Below are 24,180 nucleotides of genomic sequence, written 5' to 3' on the forward strand. Positions count from 1 at the left end.
CTCAATCATTTCTTTTAGCACAAAAGGAGATCGAAATTTAAAGATAAGGGAATACTTTGGTCAATTTTTTATACTCTTTCATGTGTCGAAAACTCTTTTTATGTCATTTTTTTCTTCCTTGCATGTCACATCATGCATCCATTCACAAACTTCAAATTACGTGGCATCGGACAAGATAATTAATTATTGAGATTTTTTTATATGCAAACTCTTCTTCTCCTCTCTTTATATATATATATATATAGAAATTTCTTTTTTATGGTACGTCTATGTCAAGTGAGTTTTTTTGATGTGGCAATGTCTTTATCCAAGCTAACTTTGAGCAGACCCGGCATCTGTTCTATTCTACATTATAATTTGACAAATGCATTAGGTGAAAAAGACCGAATACAAATATAATAAAGGGATGTATGATACTAGAAAACTTTAAGTATTAGATAATTCAACTGCTTTTGGCTCCATGCATTCGGAGCTTCTTTCCACAAAAAATGATGCACCTCTTTCGATGGTATCCTATGCCTTTTGTTTCAAAAATATAAGTAGAGACACATGCAAACGAAGGGACACACACAAAAACCCATGTTCCATTTGTTAGGGTTTTTTTTTTCAAATATTTAAAAAACCCTAATCCTCAGATGATGAATCAAGAACTGGCCAAAAAAATTTGATGATGAGTCAAGAAGAGAGGGGAATGAATTTATAAATAAAATGTGTCCGACCAAAAACGACATCCTTCACATTCATCCATTGCATAGATTCCCAATCTCTGTCCCACTATGCTACATATTAGAGAATTAATGCCCATTTTCTTACTTTGTTATTCTCTTCCAAGGGCCTGTTTGGTAATATAGAATTAAACTATCTAAATACACAGGAAAACTGATCACATTTTTTAAAATAAAAAATAGATAAGGTTATTCCATGAAATGGATTGTTTTGTTTGTTTTTTTAGCTAGTGTTCAATTGCCCTATATAATTGCTCTAAGATGAAATTAAGAAACAAGCATGGATGTTTGTGCCTCTTGCATTGCTATTGTATATGTGTATCCATCTTGAACCGAGGAGATTTGGGATTTCTCAATCTGTTTAAGTGTACCAGCTCAAATATTATTAAATTATTAATTGATTTACAAATATTTATTTTATTTGGTTTCAAGTGAAAGGTAAATTTAAAATGCCCACTTGATAGAAGTATTTCTGATCAAGGACAATACCAAATGCACATATAATAGTTGAAAAGTGTGTTTTTTTTTTTTTTTAATTTTGTACATATACAAGGAAGTTTAGGAGAGAAAAAAGACATTTTTTTTTGTAAGAAAAATATGAGGATAGATAGATTGCTAAGTCCTTCAGGTTATGGTAAGATGTATCATACCTGATAGTCTAAGATAGGTGACTGTAAGTTGTGTATTCGGGATGACTCTGACGAGTGATCACCGGTACCGATAATACTCTTAGGCTGTAAGTTATGCATTCGAGATGATTCTGACAAGTGATCACCGGTATACTCGAACCCAAAACCTCTTCTTTGAGGAGGATGAGTCTTAACTAATTGAACAAACCACTTATTGATGAAAAAAAAAAAGAGATATTCAAATCTTAAATCTTATCCCTCTTAAAAGGATAGATAATAATAATCACTATGAAGAGTAAGGATGATAGCCTCATCCATATCCTATGAGTTTCGATTTAACCCTACTTTTTAAGGTAATTTTTTTTTTTTAAATCGAGTTTTAAATCGGGTTGGGCAGGGTAATAAAATAAAATTGGATTGAAATTTAGACAAATTCATCTTGACTCGACCTGATATGTATAATTATTTATTTAATTTTATATTTATATATTTATTTAATTTTATATTTAAAAATAATATTTTATATTTAAAAAATAATATTTTATTAATTTCAGATCTAATCTACTATTTCGTAAAATATTAGATAAGGTTCAAGTATAAAAAAAAAAAATTTTTAAATCAAGCTGGGTGGGATTTAAAACAAGCAAAAACCTATTCTGATCCGACCATTACCATCCCTAATGAGATCTATAAGACAGAAAATTTTTTTTCTTCATTTTTTTTAATATTTTAGTCATGGGTATTCTAAAAGTAATTTTAGAAAAATGAAACAATTTAGATTATTAGCCGAACATAAAGCATTATTTATTACTTTGATTGTATACACGTTTGCCCATGGCAAAACCATTCTTCTCCCTGGATAATAGCCCTACATGGGGCTGTCTTTACGAGCTAATGAGGCTGCTTCAATTGAAAAGGGCATGGACTGAAAGAAAAAAAATACTTCAGTAAATACGTGAATTAATTATTATCGATTGGATTTAATCTATTTACATGTAAATGATGTGAAAAGAATAGGAATAAATGAGATATTGACTCATTGATATATCGTTTATTTTGACATAACGGTCTTCGTTAGGTTTAAGGTCTTATTGTTGGCTTTTCATTATTATTAATCTTGAATGTTTATATCAATTGCATGTGATCATGATACATCATGCTGTAATTTTGAAGAAATAATTATGTATTCCGATTTTATTGGCTTAAAGTAAAACATAGAAAGGAATAAAGGTAAATGTGTTGATGGATCAAGCTAAATCGAGTTCGGGTTCAATTGATCTTTTGAAAGGCCTGTCAAGACATGATTCATTGGTTTTAGAGGTTCAAATTTTTTAAAAATTATATTAAAATAACAATATTTTATTTTTTAAAAAATATTTGAAGATTAAAATTAAATAAAATAAAATTTTGAATTAAATCAAATTCCAAAATTCATGTTCAGAACTTGATCCGAATTGAAACCGATTCTTGAATAGATCTAAACAAGTTTAGGGAAATTTTTTTTTAATTTATTCGATAAATTCACAAATATCAAAACTTTTTTCTTTTTTTTTACGAACTTAATTAATTTTATGTCCTCAAGACTCAAACATATTTTCATGTATAATTATTTCTTCCAAATCCATATTTCTATTAATTTATAAGAAGGAAGATAAAAATGGAGAAACTATTATTTTTCTCTTTGTTGTTGTTCTTTTATTTTTTTATCTAATATAAGGAGGAAATAATATTATTTTTATTTCTTCCCCTTTTTTCCTCCATACACTGAGACCTTCAAGTCCAACGGTGAGGCAAAATTAATCCAAGTATGTGACATTGGTCCGACCATTAGGCCCCTTTTTTATGACTCACGTGATTGTCGCTCTCCCAATTTCCAGAAGCCAAAAGTCAAAATGGACAGAATATTTCTACTATTGTTTGATCTTTCCTATTACTCTTATTATTATCATCAGCTCAATCATGCCTTTAATTCATGTTGTTTGTTTGTAATTGTTGATAGCTGTCGGTGCATCCCAAAAAAATTTCTAATTAAATCGATTATTATTTGAATAAAAAATAATTACGTAATTATAACACAAAAATTAATCCAATTACTACATGAAAAATGATTTTTATCAATTTATAAAAGAAAAATAGATTTCAAAATAATAAAAAATATAAAAAAAATTATAACTAGAGTTGTGACTTATTTATCTTTTTAAGTATATTTAAAAATTTAAAATATGACAAAAATGTTTAAAATTATAGTAATAATTATATATAGATTTAATAAAATAAAAAATATTATATTTTATATTTTCTTATAGATATGAATTGTGACACATAATTTTCGTATAAAACACGTTATTAATATATAAAATTTGATATTTACATGATATAAATATACGAATTGATATATTTACTTTCGAGAAAATAAGAAAGTCACTCTAGGATTGAACGTTTATGTTGTCCATAAACGATGTAAGCGAGGTTTATTAATTATAAGCAAGAAAAACTACATATATTTATACAGTCAGTTGCCATGCAAACTCAAAGTTAGGTTGTCCATAATTTTATATTTTTTTGAAAGATTTTTTCATTTGTTTTAATTTTTAATATTAAAAAAAAAAAAGAATCAACATCCGTGCAATAAGACTTTGAATGGAAAAGGGATGGGCATGGAGCTGGAGTGATGCTGAAAGAGACATTTTAGGGTGGATAAAAATGAAAAAAAAAAAAAAAAAAAAAAGGAAAGAAATGGGGGAGGGAGTTTCCAGGCGGAAAAATACATGCAATCGAATCCCCTGGTATCAAGTTGGCCTTATTATGTCCCCCCTCAATATCCCACTTTTTCTTATGTTCTGTTTCTTGGAGTTTTGCACACATAAGAAAGCAAAGGAAAGTCTAAAATAAACAATGACACCATATCTAGATTATAAATCCCATATATATATATTTTTTATTTTCTTTTCTTTTTACTTGTCAGCCAGTTAATGATAACATACCTTAAATTTTGAATTTTAAATATATTAAATGTTACATTTTAAAAATAATTATATAAATTAATTAAATTAAATTTCGATCGAATTTTTTTTTAATTTTTACAATTTTAACTATAATAAATTTTTTTCATCTCAAATTATTTTATTTCGATTTAAATTCGAGACTCTTAAATTATGTTTGCTGAGATGTCCAAAGGGGTAGGTCTTTTCTCGCTTGATTAGTCACCATTAAGAACTTTGTATCAATTAAGTTAGCCAAATACTTTAATTATAAATCTTAAAACGCGATCTTTACAAATGATTAATCATTTTAACTACTGATTATCTGCTGGAAAAAAGCCAATAATTGGGGGATATAGCTGAAAGATGAGCATAAAAAAATATATGCATGTTAATGCTGGCTAGCAATTGGTTATTATGGGAGAAAAAGAAAGGACACCCATAAAACAACATGGAGTGCAAGCAACAGAAAATAGTGTGGATAATTGTCATTTGCCAAGTAGGTTTTGCTAAAAATAATTAAAGGCGACAATCGTTCTTGATCAAACATGGGCCTGTCTTAACCGACACTCCTTTTTTCTTTCTCTTTCAACAAATTTCCCTTTAAACAAACAAGATCTCATCATCATAAATTTGTTATATACCATCAAAACCTACTTTTGTTTGTTCTTCATATGTATAAATCTCCTACTTGAAAGTAGCAGTATTGGAAAATCTTTTTGCCAGCCTACTTGCCAAATGCTCTCTCTTGTCATATAGAATATCCAACTTAATTTTGGATTCCTTCCGCCAAAAGATTGTGCCTTTATTTTTTTGATTAATTTATATTTTATTATCCTAGAAACAGTGAATTTACTGTTACAAGTGAACATATACAAACAGTCAATTATACGGCTAAAACAAGAATTACTCTACAAATATGTCTCTACTTAGCCCCCATCTCTCGTATATCTCCGTATTGACTTGATCAAAGCTAATGTTTCTTAATCCTGTCAATCTAAATCTGACCATTTCCATAATTTGTCTCAAGACCTGCTCTTTTGTGTACTATTCATTTTTAAACTGCCCCTCGTTCATTTCCCTCCATATCTGATAAACGTATGCACTCCAGGCTAGCCTTATTAGGATTGAAAGCAAAGCCTTCGCTTTTAACCGTCTGATTGCCCATTGAAGTTCCTCTTTCCAACCATCAACCTCCCTTTGCAGGTTGCATAGCCTCAGAACTTGCTGCCAAACACCTTTTGAGTTGTTACAACTAAAGAAGATATGATCTCTGCTCTCTGCCTTCTCTTCACGCAACACAGTTTCCATCAACATTCATTCCCTATAAGCGCAGTCTATCCTTAGTAGGAAATCTATTAAGGATAGCCAACCAAGCAATGATAGCGCGTTTGGGAATGTGTAATTTGCACCAGCAGAGCCTATGCCACACCACCTTTGCCTGCTTAGGCTGAAGTTCATCCCAAACTGCTGCAATAGAGAAGTCTGCTCCCCTAGTATTCCATACTACCCCCTCCTCCGTTTGCACCAAGAACATTAAAGCAAGATTCCTTATCCGCAATAGCTTTTTCATACTCCAACTACTACTTTGATTTACTGATATCTCCCATAAGCTTCGTCCTTTCAGCACATAGTTGTGCACCCATGCAATCCACACTGATCCAGCCTTCAAGAATATGGCCCACAGGTGGTTTAACATGCAAGCTTGGTTCCACGTTTGCAGATCTTTTAGCCCCAATCCTCTCTCTGATTTTGAAGTACATATAGTCTGCCATTTAACTCCAGCTCCTTTTGCCGCATTAGTCTGTCCCTTCCAAAAATAACTTGAGCATAATTGTATTACCTTCTTTATGACCTTTTGAGGGAGTAGGAAGGGTCTGCTTCAGTAATTATGAATGCTGAAAATAACATATTGCATTACCTTTTTTTTTTGTTCTCTTGTAGCCTCCAATCATCTCCAATTGATTGGCAAATGCTTGTTTCCTGCAACCTAGAATTAAATATTGAATTTGCTTAAGCTAATTAAAAGGTTAGATCCCAAAAAGCTATGACAACAGGTCGTTTGGACCAACTGTCACAAGATCATACCAAAACATGTCTCAAATTCGTTATTCTCATCATGTCAGGATCTTAAGCTGTTAGATTTTATGTTTTTGATGACTATGCCATGCAGTCTAGCTAACTCTAATTGGGGATGGAAGGTAGATATCAACCCCGTATAAAATTCAGGGACCTGACCAAAGTTGAATTAAACAATGCCAAAGAAGTCTTTTGGAATAAACATTGGATATATACTTGCATCACTCTACAAGATAAAGATATATATCACTTGAATCCAAATTGTTTCTGAAGGGTATTAAACAAAAAATGCACCTCCTTTTATCATATAAGATTAAATGGTTCACATAATTTTTTTGCACCAAAAAGGTGAAATCTAAAAGAACAAGAGAAGGAGAATTGCAAGTGTTTGGACTAATGGTTCATATAATTCACCATATATATGATTTAATTTTGATGTTGCAACAAAAAATGGCTTACAAAATGTGCCATTTAAAATAGAAAGTTGTGAGAAAATAATTTTTCATAAATTCATTAAGTTTAATGTAAATAAACCTGCTTAAATCAATATGAAAAAAAAGATGTAACGAACAAAACTTAAGAAATTTTTGCGGTAAATAAAAAATTAAAAAAAAAAAGGAAGGGGCTGCAATACATTAGGGCCTTTGGTTCCAAACCCATCTGCCCACCTAGACGCTGAAATCAAATGTAGATCTGGCCTAGTTATGGCAATGATAACGTGAAGCACTTGAACCGTTTCGGCATACAATCTCTCCAACTAATAATTCCTAAAATAATACGGAGGGTGACAAAACAGGTCCATTGAAGAATTTATGTTCCGAAAAAGGGTCACAATATGGACAACTTGGTAGCTTTCGAATCTCTTTCGTCAAGTATGAGCCAATTTTAATAGCGTTAACAATGTCGACGTCTGCATGAAGATATAGAAACTACCACCCTATGTAATCTTTGCACTGTACTGTTCTTATATTTACAGCAATTTTGGATCGATAACATCGGCAAGAGTCATTAATCCCTAGGATTATTTCTTTAATTGATCATCTCCAAGAACAATGTTGGCAGCTTCTTCCATGGAGAAAACTAGCTCATCAAAGGTTCAGCTTCCTCATGGTTTTAGATTCCACCCTTCTGATGAGGAGCTCATAGTTCATTACTTGAAGAACAAAGTGACTTCGAGTCCTCTTCCAGCTTCAATTATAGCTGAGATAGATTTATATAAATATAATCCATGGGAGCTTCCAAGTCTGTATAATATTGCACTTTCAATGTTCTTCATCTATATTTTTTTTCCTGGCTGATTAAAAGTTTCTGTAAACTTGCTAGTTTAACTCTATCTGGCCGGCTTGTTTATTTGTCATATAGGTAAAGCTTGGTTTGGAGAAGATGAATGGTTCTTTTTCTCTCCAAGAGACAGGAAGTATCCTAATGGAGCGAGGCCTAATAGAGCAGCTGCTTCAGGGTATTGGAAGGCGACAGGGACAGATAAACCAATCCTAACTTCCTGTGGAACCAAGAGTATTGGAGTGAAGAAAGCTCTAGCATTCTACAAAGGACGTCCTCCTAAAGGAATCAAGACAGAGTGGATCATGCACGAGTATAGACTGCTAGAAACCACGATCTGGACTCCCAAGCGAAGAGGGTCTATGAGGGTAAGAAGTTTAAGTTGATGCGTAATGATTGTAATCTGATGATACAAATTGGTTGTAAAACTTTAGGTTGATGGAAATTTAATCATTTTTTTTATTTTATGTCACAGTTAGACGATTGGGTGCTTTGTCGAGTGAGGCAAAAAAGCAGCATACAAAGGAACAGTTGGGAAGATAGAAACATTAACAATCATGAACCGGATAGCTATCCCCCAAAACTGAATAAGCCATGGCCTTCAAACGCGAACTACAATATTGAGATGGCCAAAAGCTATCTATTCAATGACTGCCCCATGTTACCTTACATTTTTGCATCTCAAGACCTTCCCTTCTTTGACACAACTTCGAGCATTAGCTTTCAAAGCCGTGACAAATCTTGCACTTCTGTCCAGGAGGCCAATTCTGATAAGGATCTGCAGATTTCATTTTCATCTCTTGAAAGCCTGTTTAACCCTGTGAAAAGAAAGTCCTTGGAAGCCAGTAACCAGGCCACAAGTTTTATTCCACCAAGCAAGAAGCTCATCAGGGAGGATAAAGAGAAAACGGAAGTAATATCAGTAAGCGATGATTTCAGTGACATGAACTTTTATGGAACAGACCACTCCAAAGGCAACAATTTTAGTCCAGATCAATGGAATTCCATCATGCAGTCTCAAGAGCTTGATCACCTGGAATTCACGGAAACTGACTAGATTCACAGGGTGGGAAAAACTACGTACCTAAAATACAGATTTGGTGATTTGTTCAGTGTGTTGAGGTGTGCAGATATACAAAAAGTTTCTAATTATGGCACGGATAGACTGATTTGGTGATTTACTTCATCAGATTAGTAGGGTGATTGCGAGGCTTGAAGCCTTCATGGATATTTATTTTTGAAATTTTTACGTTGTATAAATGTATGTAGTACAATAAGTACATTTTGTAAATCAATAAAAGCCTTACGGGCTACACCAGAGCCCAGATTTAAAGCTCTATTCATGTGTTCTGAAGATGTAAATTTAGAAAGCCTTGATCTCTTGGTTAAAAGCATTGTCGCTGCAATTTACAAAGTGTTAGCAAAATAATAATGTTCAGTTCTTAAAAAGCACTATATATATCGTTCAGGAAATGTCGTTCAACCTAATGCTGCAGATGATGCCTTAAACAGAGCCATGAAATCTTGTTTTCGGCCAACTCGTTTCAGTGGTATTCTTATACAAAAGTCTATTTCCTGAAACAGAGAGGTATGTTGGGAAGAATACGTTCAATTGTTATTCAGAAATTAATTCCTTTCATTTCAATAGAAAATTTGTGACTTTCTCTTTCTTTTAAATACTAATTTCAATTCTACCAGTTCTTAGTATCTTTTCCCCCTTTTTCATCTATTATAAAGCAATGTCACTTAAAATCCGGAAAAACTTAGAAAGAATTTTTAGGTAAAATTTGTGATTTTTTTTATTAAACACGATTATATAAAAATTTAAATGAAAAATTCAAATCGGTAGATTAAAAATTTTTGTTACATAAATTATGTAAAATTAAAAAAATAAATTTTTATGTATTTTTTATATTTATATATTTTTTACTAAAAATTTTAACAAAATTTTTACCATTAAATTATGTACTAATCAAATTTAAATTATAAATAACATTTTTAATAATTTTTTTACATATTATTGCTCTTCTCATTAAACCTATTAATCTATTAATTTAAATTTTTTATTAAATTATTTTTAATAAAAACTTCAGAAATTTTACTTAAAAAAGCTTCATCCAAGTCTACTCTTACCCCTTAAAGCTCTAAAGTCTAAACCTCCAATCTATCCAATTACACATAATCTTAACCGAGTATATGACTGAAGTATTTTGAAATTAGATCTTCTTTATTTGTTGTCAACCCCAAAAGGGAGATACAAACAAAGCATGCTTATGGGCTCCTAAATAAAACCCAGCAGGCCAGGCACTAGGAGTGGACCATAAATCATGCCCTCAAGTTCAGAACTGGTAATGCTTACAAGGCCGATCGATAATAAGAAAACAGCCTGTAGCAAGATTATTCCAACAAGGGCTACATACACTAGCAGATATGATAAAGCCAAATGCTCTCTCTATCCATCGCTGCGATTCTTCAAATCCAAAAATTACGACAAGCTCTACCTAAATGAGAAATGTATGTACTAATATTACATCCCTATGAACCATATCTAAGACTAAATCACTTGAAAATTTAACGGTGGTTAGCAACAATGTTTAGTTCCCATTCAGCTATACGGTGCTGCTATGGAAAATACTCGCTAAGTTTTCATTTTTTAACTTACCTCTATTTCCGTACTGAAATTAGTTTCCAAGGGACAGACTACAGAGGGTTCAAAGCAGTCGTCTTTGATCTGTCTGCAAATCACAACTTGTATCTTTAACCAGTGTGAGATTTGAATATCACATCCTTAAATTGTCTGCATATGTGGCAAAACTGTAATGAAAGATATTTGACAAATGTACTGTGAAGAAGGGCAATGAAAGCAGAAGTATAACCTTAACCTAATGTGATCAAATCTCTACAAGTAACCTGATATACAAACATTTTCGTTTGTCCTCAATTTGTATAGAAAGACAAACTCACATTTTACCAGTGTGAACAATGACTTCTACAAAAGAAACAAATCACATACAGGATCAAGCACGAGAGCACGTCCTCCAGTTGAAAGACAATGCAGGAAAAGCTGAGAGCCTACAAGGGAAACACATCAACTCATCCTTTTATCGCTTCACTTCTTCAGAACACTGCAAGTGAAGAACACCCAAGGATGACTTCTCAATTATAACAACAAAAGAAATAAGAGAAAAAATCAGTTAATCCATTAACAGAATTCCCACCTATATCATTGCTAAAAAATCCAAAATGCATCACCGAACATAACTGAAGCACAGTATGAGGAGGTCAATTAAAATTAAACTGCATGTCCATATATAATATAGAACACAGTTTATGAATCACTTTAGCATTAGATGGAAGCTTTCCATAATGATTTTCTCTTTTTTTTGTTCTTTATAAATTCATGAGTTTGACACTTACTTGTATAAATAGGCAGCAATTCCCAGAACTATGCACAACAAGACGATATCAATACAGAAATTTCGGCTGGACCTCAACTGGAACAGAACCAAAACTTATGTCAGATCCAGCATAGAAGCAAAGAAAGCTGAAAACGGATGGGAATCTACACGTAATGAAGTTATAATGAATCACCTGGGTGACAGTAGCTTTGAGTCTAACATTGGTATTCTTAAGGTCAGCAGCAGCCTTGTCCACCTGCAAATGTGTAAGGAACAGAATATATAATGTAAATTGGTAATCTTTAAGCATTTATTAAGATACAACATGATGATCATGGTGTTCACCTTGGTGTCAATTTCATCCATCAAGGGAACTTGCCTATCCAATTCCTGCACAAACAACAGGATACAATCAAGTAGCCCACATGAATGTTACAACAAAAATAAATCATTACAAATGGTTATATGACATCAAGACAACTTCACCTCATTAATATCATGAGCCATGTTCTTTAAAGTATCCAAACCTTCTGAAATCATATCCAAACCTTGGTCCTGGAAGGATGTCAAACGAAACAAAAAGTAAATCATAGACAAATAAAAGTGGTGTATGAAATAAGAAGGCAAGTAGCTTCCTTCCAATAAGAAAAAAGGATCATAAACACTAGCATCTGGACATCTTTGACTTGCCTGCTTCATTCTCCGCATTTCATACTCCTGCCTGAATTGACTTGACTGCTCAGATTCTTGAAAGCATTCATTATCAAATCTTCCATCTATTACCAATAGGAATAAGTAAGTGCAACAAGCATAAGATCTTCCAGACATAAAAATTTCACAGATCATAAGAAAGAGTCACTGATAAGCTATGCATTATAAACCAAAAGATTGAAAACTTTCCCACCGCAAAGTGCAAATAGTCAGATGGTATTGCACTTATAAGCATAAGTAAGCACCCTCCTTAATTTATTATTCTCGAGCAATAAAAATTCAAGTACAATAATTTAAATATATTTGAGATAGCATTCAAATGCTCTCTCTCTCCACCACCTTGTTGGGTTCCTAGTTCCCACTATTATTTCTATTTCTCCATCTTTATCTCCCAAATTCTTCTCTTTTATCTTTGAATCAAATCATTGTTCTTGATCCCTTTTTTTTCTCCCAACTTTTCATTTTATGTTAGCAGCAGCTAGTGAAAGACAAAACAACATTCCTTACAGGCTCACATCATTATGGAAGCGACCACCAAATAAAACAAACCATTCGACCCCACCTATCCTCCCCAACTACAATAAGGAAGAGGAGAAAAATATATCAGCAGATGCGGGTGTTCAAGTTTACTAAAAATGGTACAAAGATAGATTTAAATCGAAAGATTGACAGTTTGGAACAGGTCAGCATATAGCTAAACATGAAGCCTACCTACATACAATCTAAATAAAATTAACAAGCAATTTCAATGAATTTAAGAATCACCCGAATCAAACTTAATTTCAGCAGCTGAAGGTGCTGAAGACATCCAGCCTCCAGCTTGTTTAGGAGCAGCAGTTCCATCAGGTATAGCTTGAATCTTGTCCGGCAATGCAAGGACCAGTTCATTACGAGCAGCCATCTCTTCAGTTGAAATCCCTTTAACCTGTAAACGAATTCCGAAATCTATCACACTGAAAAGTCCAAACTAGTCAATTCTCAAGTCCACAAAAGCAAATTCTAAATACCTCTAAACATGTAAAACGAAATACATTATAAAAAATCGCCTCTGCTTGTTTATATAAAAACATTACCAATCTATCAATAATTAAACGAGTTCACATTTAGAATAAATTGTTAAATATAATTTCGGAAATTTTAAATAGAAGAAAATTTTAACCTTCTTAACAGCCAATCTCTGCAACTTAGGGACTTCCTCAAGCAATCGAGCCTTGGTTCTACGAATCTCAGCATTCACTGCAACAGCAGATGCTTTACTTTTCTCCTTGGAAGCAAGCTCCGCTTTCTAAATCAAAACAAATTAAACATAATCCAAATTGAAGCCATAAAACCCTAATTCTAACTGAACAACTCTCGATTAAGTATAGAAAAGACTGACACTCCAAGTCTCAACTAACATAATCATAAAGCAAGCTTAAACCTAACAAATGTCAACAAAAATAAGCTTAAACCATTAGATTAGATCGGGGTTACCTGAAGAGCGGATTCAATGTCGGCTTCGACGACGGCGTATAAACGAGCGAAGGCATCGTCCCCGGAGACATTTTGGTCTCGCTGCTTTTCGACGTTGTATTTGTCGTACTTCTTGCAGATCACATCTACTCTTGTCAATATATCGATCACACTCATTTTTTTAACTAATCTGTCTTGAGTTTACAGATCAGTTAATTTAGCTGTTTGGATTAAGAGAAAATTATGAGAGAAAAAAAAAAGAAAAGAAAAGGAGTTTGATTTTCTTTGCTTCGGTTTGTTTCCCCCGTTAATGTTGGTGACGGAACAACTCCATATTCAAAGAACAAACGGTTTAAAAAATAAACTATAGCCAGTAAGTCTAAGGTTAAAATAAATATTTTAATAAATATATTTTTAAATGAGGAATTAATTAGGGGTTTTTAATTTGTTTCTTGTTTTACAAGTTAATAGCAGAAAAAGTACTTAAAAACTGCCGTTTGGCTGGAAAATAAAACCCCGCCTGAATGGTATCAAACTCTAACAACTTTTTAGTCGACACGTGGACCGATATCAATGATGGAGCAGAATGCGGGCGCCAAACCTAGACAGAGGATTTTTGTTCTCAAAATTAATTACATTTCTATACTCTCCAATTATTTGAGCTTAAAATTGCCCTTTTTTGAATTAATGCAATTAATTTTTGTTTGGTTTTAGCATATTATTTTTCACTTCATCATAAATTAATTAATGTGACATCCATATTCAAACAAAAAACAAAGTAAAAAAGTGAAGGTAAAAATTAAATTCCATTAGGCAAAATGGACCACCCAAATTAATGAATTAACAATGCTTAAATCTTAAGCCATCCACTCAAAATCTAAATAATTAAAACACCTTTTGTTCTTTTATTATTATTATTATTAATAAATCTTTCATGTTAAAGAAAAGCATGTGAAGTCATTTATTTATATTTTTTAGTCAATGAAAACCAAATTTTCATTAGTAAACAAGGTACTCAGATGAGGGTTATTGACTACATACGGTGTGGAGCAAGTGGTTAGTAATGGTACGCACTTTGGCTTCGCGTACATACTTGGTGGTTGGGTTTTTCCAATGATCGGTTAGGCCTACACATCACCAATTGACAAATTCCATTATTCATTCATTAAAGCTATGTATGAAGTTGAAATAAATGGTGGTACCATTATAAAGATAATAATAATTTTTAATTGTTTTATCAACTTCACTTTAATTTTAATTTGATCAATAAAACTAAAGTAGATAAGTATTTTAATTTCTTAAATCGTACGTAAATGTTAATTTAGTAACAAGAAAAAGGTTTTGAAATTATAAAATTTTTAATTTAAGTTTTATTACATTTTGATTCAGTCTAATTTTATGTGAATTTAATTTATTTACATGTTAATTCATTCATTAATTAATTTGTCTATTTAATTAAATAATTTTTTTATGTGTAATATTTGAATAATTAAAAAATTTTAAATCAAATAGATCAGGTATTTAAAAAAAATTGAATTTAAAATTAAAGATTATACTTACATTGTTTATGTGATGTATTTTTATCCCGTTAATAGCGCAATTAAATAAAAATAAATGTTTGAAAATTTAAATAGATTGTCATAAATCAATAAGAGTTTATGTTAACAAGTTATATTTTTAACGTTATGTATCTATCATTGGTTAGCAGCCACGAAACCTCTTTAAGGTGAAAGGGTGGCCTGAAAGAAATAGTCTTAATCCATTGCATTGTTCCCAATATTCTCATGTCTTATCGTATGTCTCTATTCACTCAAGAGATAAAATTTGATGTTAGATAAGGAAAGGTTATTTTTATAAATTTTATAAAAAAAAAAATAGTGAGAAAAACATATCATTTATTATTTATTATTATTATTTTTTAAGTTATAAATGCAACCATCAAACCAATGATGCTAATTTCGAATACATGTGCCATTCACTTTGTCCAATTCACAGTCTCCATGATTTCACATATTTTACATGTCAAAAATCATGAATTAAGTTATTTTATTATTTAATTTAATGATAAAAATATGCGTTTTTTTATAAATTAAAAAATAAAAATTAAGATTCCACCCAAGCGAGGCACAAAAGAATCACGCATTGAGCCACCTTGAGGTGCGTGATTAGCACGCCAAACAAGGATTATTATTTTTAATTATTTTTTATTAATTTAATAAGTAATATAAATAATCTTTTTTCCTTTTTATATTTTATATTAAAGTTTTTTCACATTCCCATTCCTCTCCTCTCCTCTGTTTTCTTTTCTTTTTTTTTTTTTTTTAATTTTTTGGTGGTAATTTTCCCTTTCTCTTATTTCTACACAAAGCCAGGCAAAACGCACCCAACCGCCTTATTTCATTGTCTTCTTCTTCTCCCAAACACAACCTTCACCACTTTTTTTTTCTATTTTTTAAATAATTATCATTCTAATTAAATTCTCTCAGATTTTTATCCAAAAAAAAACGAGGTACGATTTCCTTCTCCTTTTTTTTTTCCTTTTATTTTGTTTAATTATTTTTTTTTGAACCGATTTTTATCATAAAAATATTGTTTATCTGAGGTCCGATTACTGTATATTTGATTAGTTTGGTTAATTTAATGTTTGATCTTAATTTTAAATAATAATCTGTAATGGTTTCTGCTTGTTTTATTGCTTTTCATGCTTAGATTCTCTGTTAAAATTCTGTATTTATTAGAGATATTAAAAAAAAAATTGCCGTTAAAATTGGTTTCCGAGTTGTGATCATGGCCATGATCATCTTCATCAGCCTGAGATATTTTGTTATTGATCATCCGATTATGGGACTTGACTTAAAAGGTGATCAGTTGTTTAATTTTGACGTGGTTGCTGTAGCTTAAAGAAAGAAATTTTGTTGGTTTTATTATATTTAAACTACGTTTATAGAAACTAATTCAATGTTTTGTTGTCGTTTTTTTCGGCCTTTTCTACAGAGAATCATGAGGTTTTTAAAACTGATGCAAGAGTTCATACTTCATACTCATTTTTCAATGGGAGTGTGTTGACATGTGAAATTGTTATCCGGAATATCATTGGGTTTTTTTTTTTTTTTTTTCTGATTTCCTGCATAGGGTTAATTTCAAAAAATCAAGGGAAAAGAATTGGGCTTTGTGGCATATTATATCCTATATTGTGCTTTACTAATTGCTGTCCTGATTTTTATCCTGTGTTTGCGCTCAAATCTCACCTGTTCCTTTGCACGCTAATGTGGTAAGCTAAGCATTCCATTTTTTTTTGTCCAGCACACTGATGTTGTCAGTGTTGGTTTGAAGATTTAATTTTTGGAAAGAAATAGAAAATGATTATCATAAGTTGCTTCCTCACTTGAGCTCCTGTTACATGAGAAGTCAACTTTCAGTCTTTGTTGTGGTTCAGATTCCTGTTCAGAGTTGAATTACTTGTTGTAGCTTCTAGCTTGTTCAATAACTGTGTAGGATTGGACCTTGTTTTCTCTTGCTTGCCTTAGCTTCAACTAGGTTTAGCTGTTTTTCATTATGCAGGTTAGGGACTTGGTGTTTCGTTCTTGCCTTACATCTTGAGTGTGCCCTTGCACATAAACTCTAAATAGTATGCCAGTTTTGGAATAGCCTGTCTACATCTGAAGGTATGAGGCTTTGCTATTCTCCTCTTTCTCCACGCAATTTGTTTTCAAAGTAGTTGATTAGAGGTTATATGTTGATACTTCTTATAGTTGTTAGCTTTTGGGTGAAGTTTCGCAATATCTGTCCAGCAAGTGGTCTTTCATTCCCTTCACTTTCCATAATTTTCTTCCTCATAATATCTTGCAACACCGTCTCCTTTCGTTATATTTCCTATCTTAATTCCCCAGGCTTTTATCAATGTGTGTGCTTAGCTGCAAATAGTTTTTGATGTTTGTTAAGCAACTCTTTGAATGACTTATACATGGATACTGGAGTTTGTAAATATCTTAGTTGTGTTCTTTCCTGGTTCTGTTTTCTGAATTGCAAATGGTGTTGCAGGAAAGCTTCGGTCGAATGGACAACTGAAGGAAAGATTCTTCTGTCTTCTTATTAGGATCATGTGCACTCATTTTGGAGTGTTATAAGTCGGCCTTCATACAAGAAAAGAGAATTTAATGGTACTAGAGCTACTATTCTTTTTGGAGAACTCTTAGACCTTGTTCAATTGGAATTCACTTTGCCATCGGGGTCCTTCTGCTCCATAGACTGGTGACTGCTTTGAAAATGATCAAAAGAAAAATAAAACTAATGATTATAGACATGCCATGATCTTAAATCCATCATATTTGACATTCTATGTTAGCATGCTAGATGCTTGGTGTAGAGTCTCACAGGAGGTTTAGGGAGTGATATTGAGGAATTGAGAATAGTATCTTCTTTTGTATCTTGTGTTGTGCAGTTCTAAGAAGATGTAATGACCTAAGAATCCCTAAGAACCCTAGGGGCATCTGCAAGGCCTTACAGTTTCTGATAATCATCCAATCTGCGGTTTCTGCTGAAAGGTTGATTTACAGCGTAGGGCATCATGATGGCTTTGCTGAACATTGAGCTCAATATTGTCTGCTGGACAACCATTGAAACGTGCTATTTCTGGAAACTTGTTTGGTGGTGCTAATTGATGTAATCTGGCCTCTTATGGTGAAAAACTGGATGCTTAGATGATGACTGTAGCCAAGTAGTTGAGATTGTCTTTTGTTGCGTACGGTGGATATAGTTAAACCCAAGTGGTTTGAAAAAATTTAGGAATTGATTGCGGGGACTAGATACCTGTGAGGAGAAATGGTTATCTTAAGAATTTAGGGGTTCCAGTGATTATATAAAAGCCTGATGGCTTCAGGTTCACATATTTAATTGAGGTGGAGGTTCAACTTGTATTTGAATGTAAATAGTTAAGTCAACACTTATGATTGTTAATTTCAAGAATGCAAGACAGTAAAAACGCTGGACAGGAAAGCTGAATGCTTGTTAACTTTTAGTTAAGCCAATTTTGCGGCTGATATGGTCTTTCTGCTTCTTGATATCAAAGGGAAATCACTGGAGTTGGGTTTTGTAAGATTTTCCTGATTGTTTATTAGGCTTTCTACTTACTGTTACCTGCTCTTACTGAGGACTGTTTATTCACACAGTCTCGAAGCTTCTGTGTTTCTAGGGTAATAATTTCCTCTTGATTTCTATTACTAAAGCTTCATGGGTGAACCATTCAACAATTATGAAACATGCCCTTAAATTGATGGCAGATTTCTTGTAAGTAACTAAATTTATGGCAAAGTGAGGCTGGCAATTTTAAGTAATGTACATAATATATGTATTTTTTTTAGTACTCACCTCATCCTCTGACCTTGAAAGTTTTCAGAAATCCATTGTGAGGCACAATAATGTTCCTAAGAGATACAATTATGTATCGACTTCATCTCTACTTCAAATTTTAGATGAAAAAAAAGGTACTGTAGGAATCAATCTAGACCTTTCATATTGAAGCCAGATATGCTTTCGGTGGACATTATCTTTACATTAGTGATGGTGATTGACTGATTGTCACCTTGTTTATAATCATATCATACACATTCATGTTTTCTTATTATTTTCTTATTTTTTTTCTTTTTGTGATTTTATCAAAAATATAATTTATTGGATTTAGATGATACTTTTAATTTCATTTGTTTAAGGGTGCTCTTTCAATGATTGTTTTGAGGGTAAAAATAATGGCAATCACGGCAGACTATGTGCTTGCCAACAATTACAGATTATGGAAATCATGCTCTGCTTCATATATATGAATATATGGTCAATTACTTAACTTTCCTCTTGCTTTAGAAACAATTTATACATCCACACGGCATTGACTGTAGTTCCTTATGATGATGAATGATTTCAAAATTTTAGTTTCTCTCCTTTTTCTCCTCATCTATTTCTTTGAGGATGCTTGCTTTTGCTACATATTGTTCCATGTTTATGAACTTTTTTTCCTTAAAAATTTGAAATCTTCATTTCTTTGGCCAGGTTTCTATCTCAATTCTTTGGTATTCTTCTAACATAGATAGGTTTTGGTTCCCCCCCTTACAGAGTGGAAGTTCAATATTATGGAGGTTACCTCTTACTTTTATTTTCTTTTACTGAAGCAAATGTAGGAAAGAAGGAAGTTAAATTTTTTTTTCTTGGTCTGATAACTAAATTCATGGTTGGAGTGAAAGGCCTTATTCTTCTGCTGTTACTGTGGCTCTACAAACTTTGTAGCCATGGTTAAGTCATGACTACTTCCATGACTTGTATCTGCTATGAGTTATAAATCAATTCCAGGTGTGTCCTGATAAGTAATCCTGCTTCTAGTGCTTCCTCTACGAGTCTGAATCTGAGGTACTATTGCAGTGGGGTTTTAGGGTTAGTACTGGCAACCAATTTAAAGTCTGTATTTAATTACTAATCTAGTGTTATCTATCTTGCCTTCATTTTTTTACTTCTTTGATTCTTGCCCCAGAATCTGAAGGATGCTCTCCAATTATATGGAGAGGGGCAATATATAAGCAGATAAATGCAAGAGGCTAGTATGCCAGTTTATAAGACCATAGTCATGCAACTGGGTATTTAGGGTTGACAACTTCCTGTATTTGCAAAAGCCTACAAAAGCTGCCTATACATTGAATGCTTTTGCTGCAGTGTCATTTGTTTCCTATTCCTAAGAATAAACTCACATGTGTTTTTGTTGTTCTTTTATGCACTATTTTGATTTAGTGGGCCAAAGCACAAAGTTTTTGTAGTTGTTAAAATTCTAACTGAGATGTCCTTTTCATGTATCAATTTGTGTAGATGTGTATATGTGTAGTAGGTGACCTTTTGTCTGCTGGAGTGTCTGTGCAATGTATATAGAGAGCTTACTTCTAGAGTTTGATTTCAAAAGATTGATATTTATAAGGCAATATGTGTATGCTTCTTCTCTTTATGATAGCGCTTTTCAAATCAATCATTTTAGATTTTTTATAGCATAGAAAACTGTCTTCTCTTTTAGAAGGATTAAGCAGCTTGTGTTAGGAGCACAAAATGAGGATAGCTTAATATTCAATATATCTCTGATCAGTGGCAAACTAATTTATGATACAACTGAAAGATATAAATCTTGGGGTTGCATTTGTTATTTGATTTCAAAAGATTGATTCATAAGGCAATATGTTTATGCTTTTCCTCTTTTCACTAGTGCTTGTCACCTCATGTCTTTTTAGATTTTTGATAGCACTGCTGGACCTTCTTCTCTTTAGAAGGATTAAGCAGTACGTGTTAGGAGGAAGAAAATGAGGGTTGCATAATATTCAATATATCTCTGCTCAATGGCAACTAATTTCTGATACAATTAAACGTTGTAATTCTTGGAGTTGCATTTATCTGTTTTTGCTATGGATACATGAGATTCTAAACATGATTGTGTTTGTGTCAAAATTGTGGATTGCTTATAGAACCTTATGGAGGTTCTTGATAAGAAATGAAATGCAGTAATGAGTGTATGTTGCTTGGAAAAATAACACGGGACGCTGAATGCTTCCTTTTTAATTTTTTTCCTGTTGTTAGACTAAATATTTTTAATAACTCCTTTATTCTCTCCGACATATTTGATTTCTTTTTTCTTTTTGCAGATTGACACTTTTTCCAGAGTATAACTTATCTTTAGCTTTTAAGTGACTTGGTTATGGGGCATAGACTTTTATTTGGCACATCCCAAATGTTTGAGGGTGAACACGAGCAGGGCTGGAATCATATGCATACAGAGCAACCTTACGCAAATATAGGTATTGTTCTTTTAATGCCCTCGCTTTTGCATTTTATTTTTAACGGGGATGAGGTTGATTATTCTCCTACTGAGAAAGCTGGGCCTGTGTTTTGGGTTTTCCCTGCCTTTTTCATTATATTGTATCCTTTGTTTGTACACTAGCTATTGTTCTAATGGCTAATACTGCATCTTGTTCTGTTTCAGTGAGGGCAAGCACTACAGAACATGGCTCCTTCTTCTGTCCTGTAGAAAATATGTCTGTTGATGCGGTACATTTTTCTTCTCATCAGAATCCTGTGCCTATGTCAAGTGGTTATGCTACCTCAAGCCATAATGTTGAAGGTCCACATTATCAACCTGACACTTCAGGCCCATCTCATGATCTTTTTCTGCATTCATCAGCGCCTGGTGCATTTGGTGCATCTCCCGAGGATTACATGCCTCATGCATCTTCTTCCAATTATGATACTCAGACTTCCCATGGAATTGAGGGTGGTTTTGTTGATCTCACAATGGGTGGTGGAAGAGGACCTCACAAGCGAAAAAGCCCTGGAATCCCTTCAGTCTGTGAGAGGGGTGGCTCAAGCAGATATGTTGGTGCTGGAAGTTCATCTGATCTTCCTCTATCTTCTGACTTTTGGCAAGAGAAACCTAATATAGATCCTCAACACATGCATTGGGATCACTTTGCCATGCCCCCGAGTTATAGAGGCAATGGCCTCTCAATTAGGGGTGATGGTTCTATGAGGAATGTGAGAAGCCGTCCAGCACTTGATCTTGAATCCAACCTAGTTAGGAGCCATTTATCAAGCAATCCTTCTCACACTTCCTACTCTACAAGCCACCAAGTTGACCATTCTAGCTCAGTGGATCTCTCAGGTCAGAGTTCTAATGCTTTTTCAAGGGAGTTGGAGTGGGGCCATTTAAGAATGTCTCCTACTTATGAAAGGATTCAAGCTTCAGGTTAGTTTGTTGAACATTTCTCTGTTTCAACGTTTTGAATCTCCCATTATTTCTGAGCCTGTTGCTGTTGAATTGCAGATTCAAGTGTTTTTAATAATGAGACAAACCACTTTCCGGGTGGTAGCAGTGCTACAAATGCTTCTGTAGAGATTGGGGGACTTCAGCGTGATTTCGTTTCGGGTAGAAATCCTGTTCTTCCTCAGAGTTTTCATGGCAACTCAGCACAATCTGTAAGGAGTGTTCGCACAAACTATTCTCAGAGATCTGGCCCAACTTTCAGGGCTTCTTCCAGCAGTGTGCGGTTAGGACAAGTAGCACCCTCAGACGAGGATGTGCAGGTTGTTGCTGAAAGTTATTCCTCCAGACATCCTCGGCCATTATCAGCTATAACATGGCGTAATAATGACCGGAATGGTAGGTCAAGGATATCTAACCGATCACTAGCTGATGATGCAGCTTTCCATGATCGATTTTCATCCGAGGTAATTTACTGCTTTGAAGGAATTATGTTCTTGCATTAGCAATTGAGGTGGACTTTCATGTCCTCTAGCAATAGATTGAAAACCCATTCGACACAGCTTTCAGCATGTTGCATTTCTTCCAAGAGTGTTGTATTGTTTCGCCTTGGTTCACTTTTTTGACTTTATTGCTTCATAAGTGCCCTTCTTTGTTGAATGATAGTGGCCTTTTCTGTTAATGACAGGGCCGTGATTACTTTTGTTTATTAGTTTTAATAATTCTAATATAGCCAAATGCTGATGATAAGTGTTTTGCCAATGAGATACGGGAAAATTTCTTATTGGTAGCACAGCTCCTATTTATCAGCTTGTCAACTAACTTTCCTGATTTAACAAGCTATTTTAGGTGAATGTTATAATTTGTTTTCACTCTGCAGGGTTTTATGACTATGGACCGCTCAGCCTTTTATGGTTCTAGAAATATGTTTGATCAGCATAGAGATATGAGGCTAGACATAGACAACATGACTTATGAGGTATGTACATATTTCCCTTCTCTATTATGGTGTTATTTCGTTCTTGTTGCTACTTCTTTCTAAATGACCTATGCTTGGGCAGGAACTACTTGCACTAGGAGAGAGGATTGGAAATGTAAACACAGGCTTGTCTGAAGACTTGGTATCTAAGTGCTTGACAGAAACAATCTACTGCTCTTCGGATCAAGTCCAGGATGAGAGCTCTTGTGTGATCTGCTTGGTAAGAATTTCTTTTTTCTGTTTGAAATGTAAATATCTTGGATTATGTGATATGATTCAACATAGAATTGTAAAGAGTAGGCTAGCACATGTCTATTATGGTCCACTACTCACAACCTAAATATTTGCTACCTCTTTTCTATGATCCCATCCCATTTGTCCAGGCTGTATCATCTACATACCTTTGATTTTATAAAAAGGTAGGGTAAATGTTACGAATGGCCCATGAATTGTATTATAATGTTCAATGTAATACTTGAATTTTAAAACTATTTAATATGATGCTTGAACTATGAATCTGTTAACTAATGTGATACTTAAAAGGTTGTTTGTTCATTACTTGTCATCATTTTGAGCTAATCACGTTAAAGGTGAGTACCACATTAGTTAATAGATTCATAATTTAAGTAACGCATTAAAAAATTTTAAAGTTATCATATTAAATATTTTTCTATATTTCAGGGATCATTAGTTATCATAACAAGGGCTAGTTGTCGTCATATTAACTCAAAACAAGGACTAGTTCTATATTAATATTTAAGTTATCATATTAACTCAAAACAAGGACTAGTTGAATTTCTCACAAATCTTCGTAATTCACAGGAAGAGTATAAGGACATGGATGAAGTTGGGGCATTAAATACATGTGGTCATGATTACCATGTGCCCTGCATCAAGAAGTGGCTGTCAATGAAGAATGCATGTCCGATCTGCAAAGCATCGGCTCTGGCCGGCAATATGAAGGAGAAATAATAACTTTTATTATGGTTTATCATTTATCATTCTTGTATATATATTTAGAGACTTGCTAAAACAAATAATACAGACATTGTTAGGAAATTTTTAAAAAAGGGGAATGTTAAATTAATTTTAAATCCATTTGTTGTTGGCTTCCATCTCAATTACGTGGAGCCTCAAAAGTTGCCAATGTTTGATTGATTTTCAGTCCA

General features: G+C 33.2%; 3 protein-coding genes and 1 pseudogene across 25 annotated transcripts; 2 read left to right on the plus strand and 2 right to left on the minus strand.

The window, feature by feature from the left end:
• Positions 1–5,659: 5,659 nt before the first annotated feature.
• LOC149515178 (uncharacterized) lies at positions 5,660–6,431 on the minus strand. The gene is made up of 3 exons (XM_089743007.1): positions 6,424–6,431; positions 6,257–6,325; positions 5,660–6,212 (listed from the first exon to the last, which is right to left on the minus strand). The coding sequence occupies exons 1-3, from the start codon at positions 6,429–6,431 to the stop codon at positions 5,660–5,662; spliced, it is 630 nt and encodes a 209-aa protein (XP_089599133.1).
• Positions 6,432–7,330: 899 nt separating this feature from the next.
• On the plus strand, positions 7,331–8,882 carry LOC111294916 (uncharacterized; annotated as a pseudogene).
• Positions 8,883–10,462: 1,580 nt separating this feature from the next.
• On the minus strand, positions 10,463–13,583 carry LOC111295416 (syntaxin-71-like). Of its 3 annotated transcripts, XM_089744051.1 has the most exons (10): positions 13,278–13,583; positions 12,964–13,089; positions 12,570–12,729; positions 11,784–11,869; positions 11,580–11,648; positions 11,439–11,483; positions 11,287–11,349; positions 11,113–11,189; positions 10,914–10,956; positions 10,463–10,820 (listed from the first exon to the last, which is right to left on the minus strand). In XM_089744051.1, exons 1-9 carry the CDS (start codon positions 13,431–13,433, stop codon positions 10,944–10,946), a joined length of 795 nt encoding a protein of 264 aa, XP_089600177.1. In that variant the 5' UTR covers positions 13,434–13,583; the 3' UTR covers positions 10,463–10,820; positions 10,914–10,943. The 3 variants fall into 3 exon arrangements, with proteins under 3 accessions (XP_089600177.1, XP_022744626.2, XP_089600178.1); XM_022888891.2 differs by lacking the exon at positions 10,914–10,956; XM_089744052.1 differs by lacking the exons at positions 10,463–10,820; positions 10,914–10,956 and having other exon boundaries at positions 11,109–11,189.
• Positions 13,584–15,641: 2,058 nt separating this feature from the next.
• On the plus strand, positions 15,642–24,150 carry LOC111295758 (uncharacterized). Of its 21 annotated transcripts, none has more exons than XM_089744058.1 (12): positions 15,642–15,765; positions 16,818–16,921; positions 17,298–17,416; positions 17,698–18,542; positions 18,645–18,739; positions 19,299–19,676; positions 20,921–21,073; positions 21,259–22,017; positions 22,096–22,499; positions 22,913–23,011; positions 23,094–23,231; positions 23,834–24,150. In XM_089744058.1, exons 7-12 carry the CDS (start codon positions 20,974–20,976, stop codon positions 23,981–23,983), a joined length of 1,650 nt encoding a protein of 549 aa, XP_089600184.1. In that variant the 5' UTR covers positions 15,642–15,765; positions 16,818–16,921; positions 17,298–17,416; positions 17,698–18,542; positions 18,645–18,739; positions 19,299–19,676; positions 20,921–20,973; the 3' UTR covers positions 23,984–24,150. The 21 variants fall into 21 exon arrangements, with proteins under 21 accessions (XP_089600184.1, XP_089600186.1, XP_089600181.1 ...); XM_089744060.1 differs by having other exon boundaries at positions 19,299–19,384; XM_089744055.1 differs by having other exon boundaries at positions 18,652–18,739.
• The last annotated feature ends 30 nt before the right edge of the window (positions 24,151–24,180 follow it).

This window comes from Durio zibethinus, chromosome 14 (genome assembly GCF_047325235.1).
Source record: "Durio zibethinus cultivar Kanyao isolate XHJ-2024 chromosome 14, ASM4732523v1, whole genome shotgun sequence".
Taxonomy (NCBI): Eukaryota; Viridiplantae; Streptophyta; class Magnoliopsida; order Malvales; family Malvaceae; genus Durio; species Durio zibethinus.

Coding starts and splice junctions, on each gene's coding strand:
- LOC111295758 (XM_089744053.1), top strand. CDS start 20,974: ATGGGGCATAGACTTTTATTTGGCACATCCCAAATGTTTGAGGGTGAA. Junction 21,074..21,258: donor GCAACCTTACGCAAATATAG/GTATTGTTCTTT, acceptor GTTCTGTTTCAG/TGAGGGCAAGCACTACAGAA. Junction 22,500..22,912: donor ATGATCGATTTTCATCCGAG/GTAATTTACTGC, acceptor TTCACTCTGCAG/GGTTTTATGACTATGGACCG.
- LOC149515178 (XM_089743007.1), bottom strand. Junction 6,213..6,256: donor CAAGAGAACAAAAAAAAAAG/GTAATGCAATAT, acceptor TTACTGAAGCAG/ACCCTTCCTACTCCCTCAAA.
- LOC111295416 (XM_022888891.2), bottom strand. CDS start 13,433: ATGAGTGTGATCGATATATTGACAAGAGTAGATGTGATCTGCAAGAAG. Junction 11,484..11,579: donor TGGCTCATGATATTAATGAG/GTGAAGTTGTCT, acceptor TTGTTTGTGCAG/GAATTGGATAGGCAAGTTCC. Junction 11,350..11,438: donor TGGATGAAATTGACACCAAG/GTGAACACCATG, acceptor ACACATTTGCAG/GTGGACAAGGCTGCTGCTGA.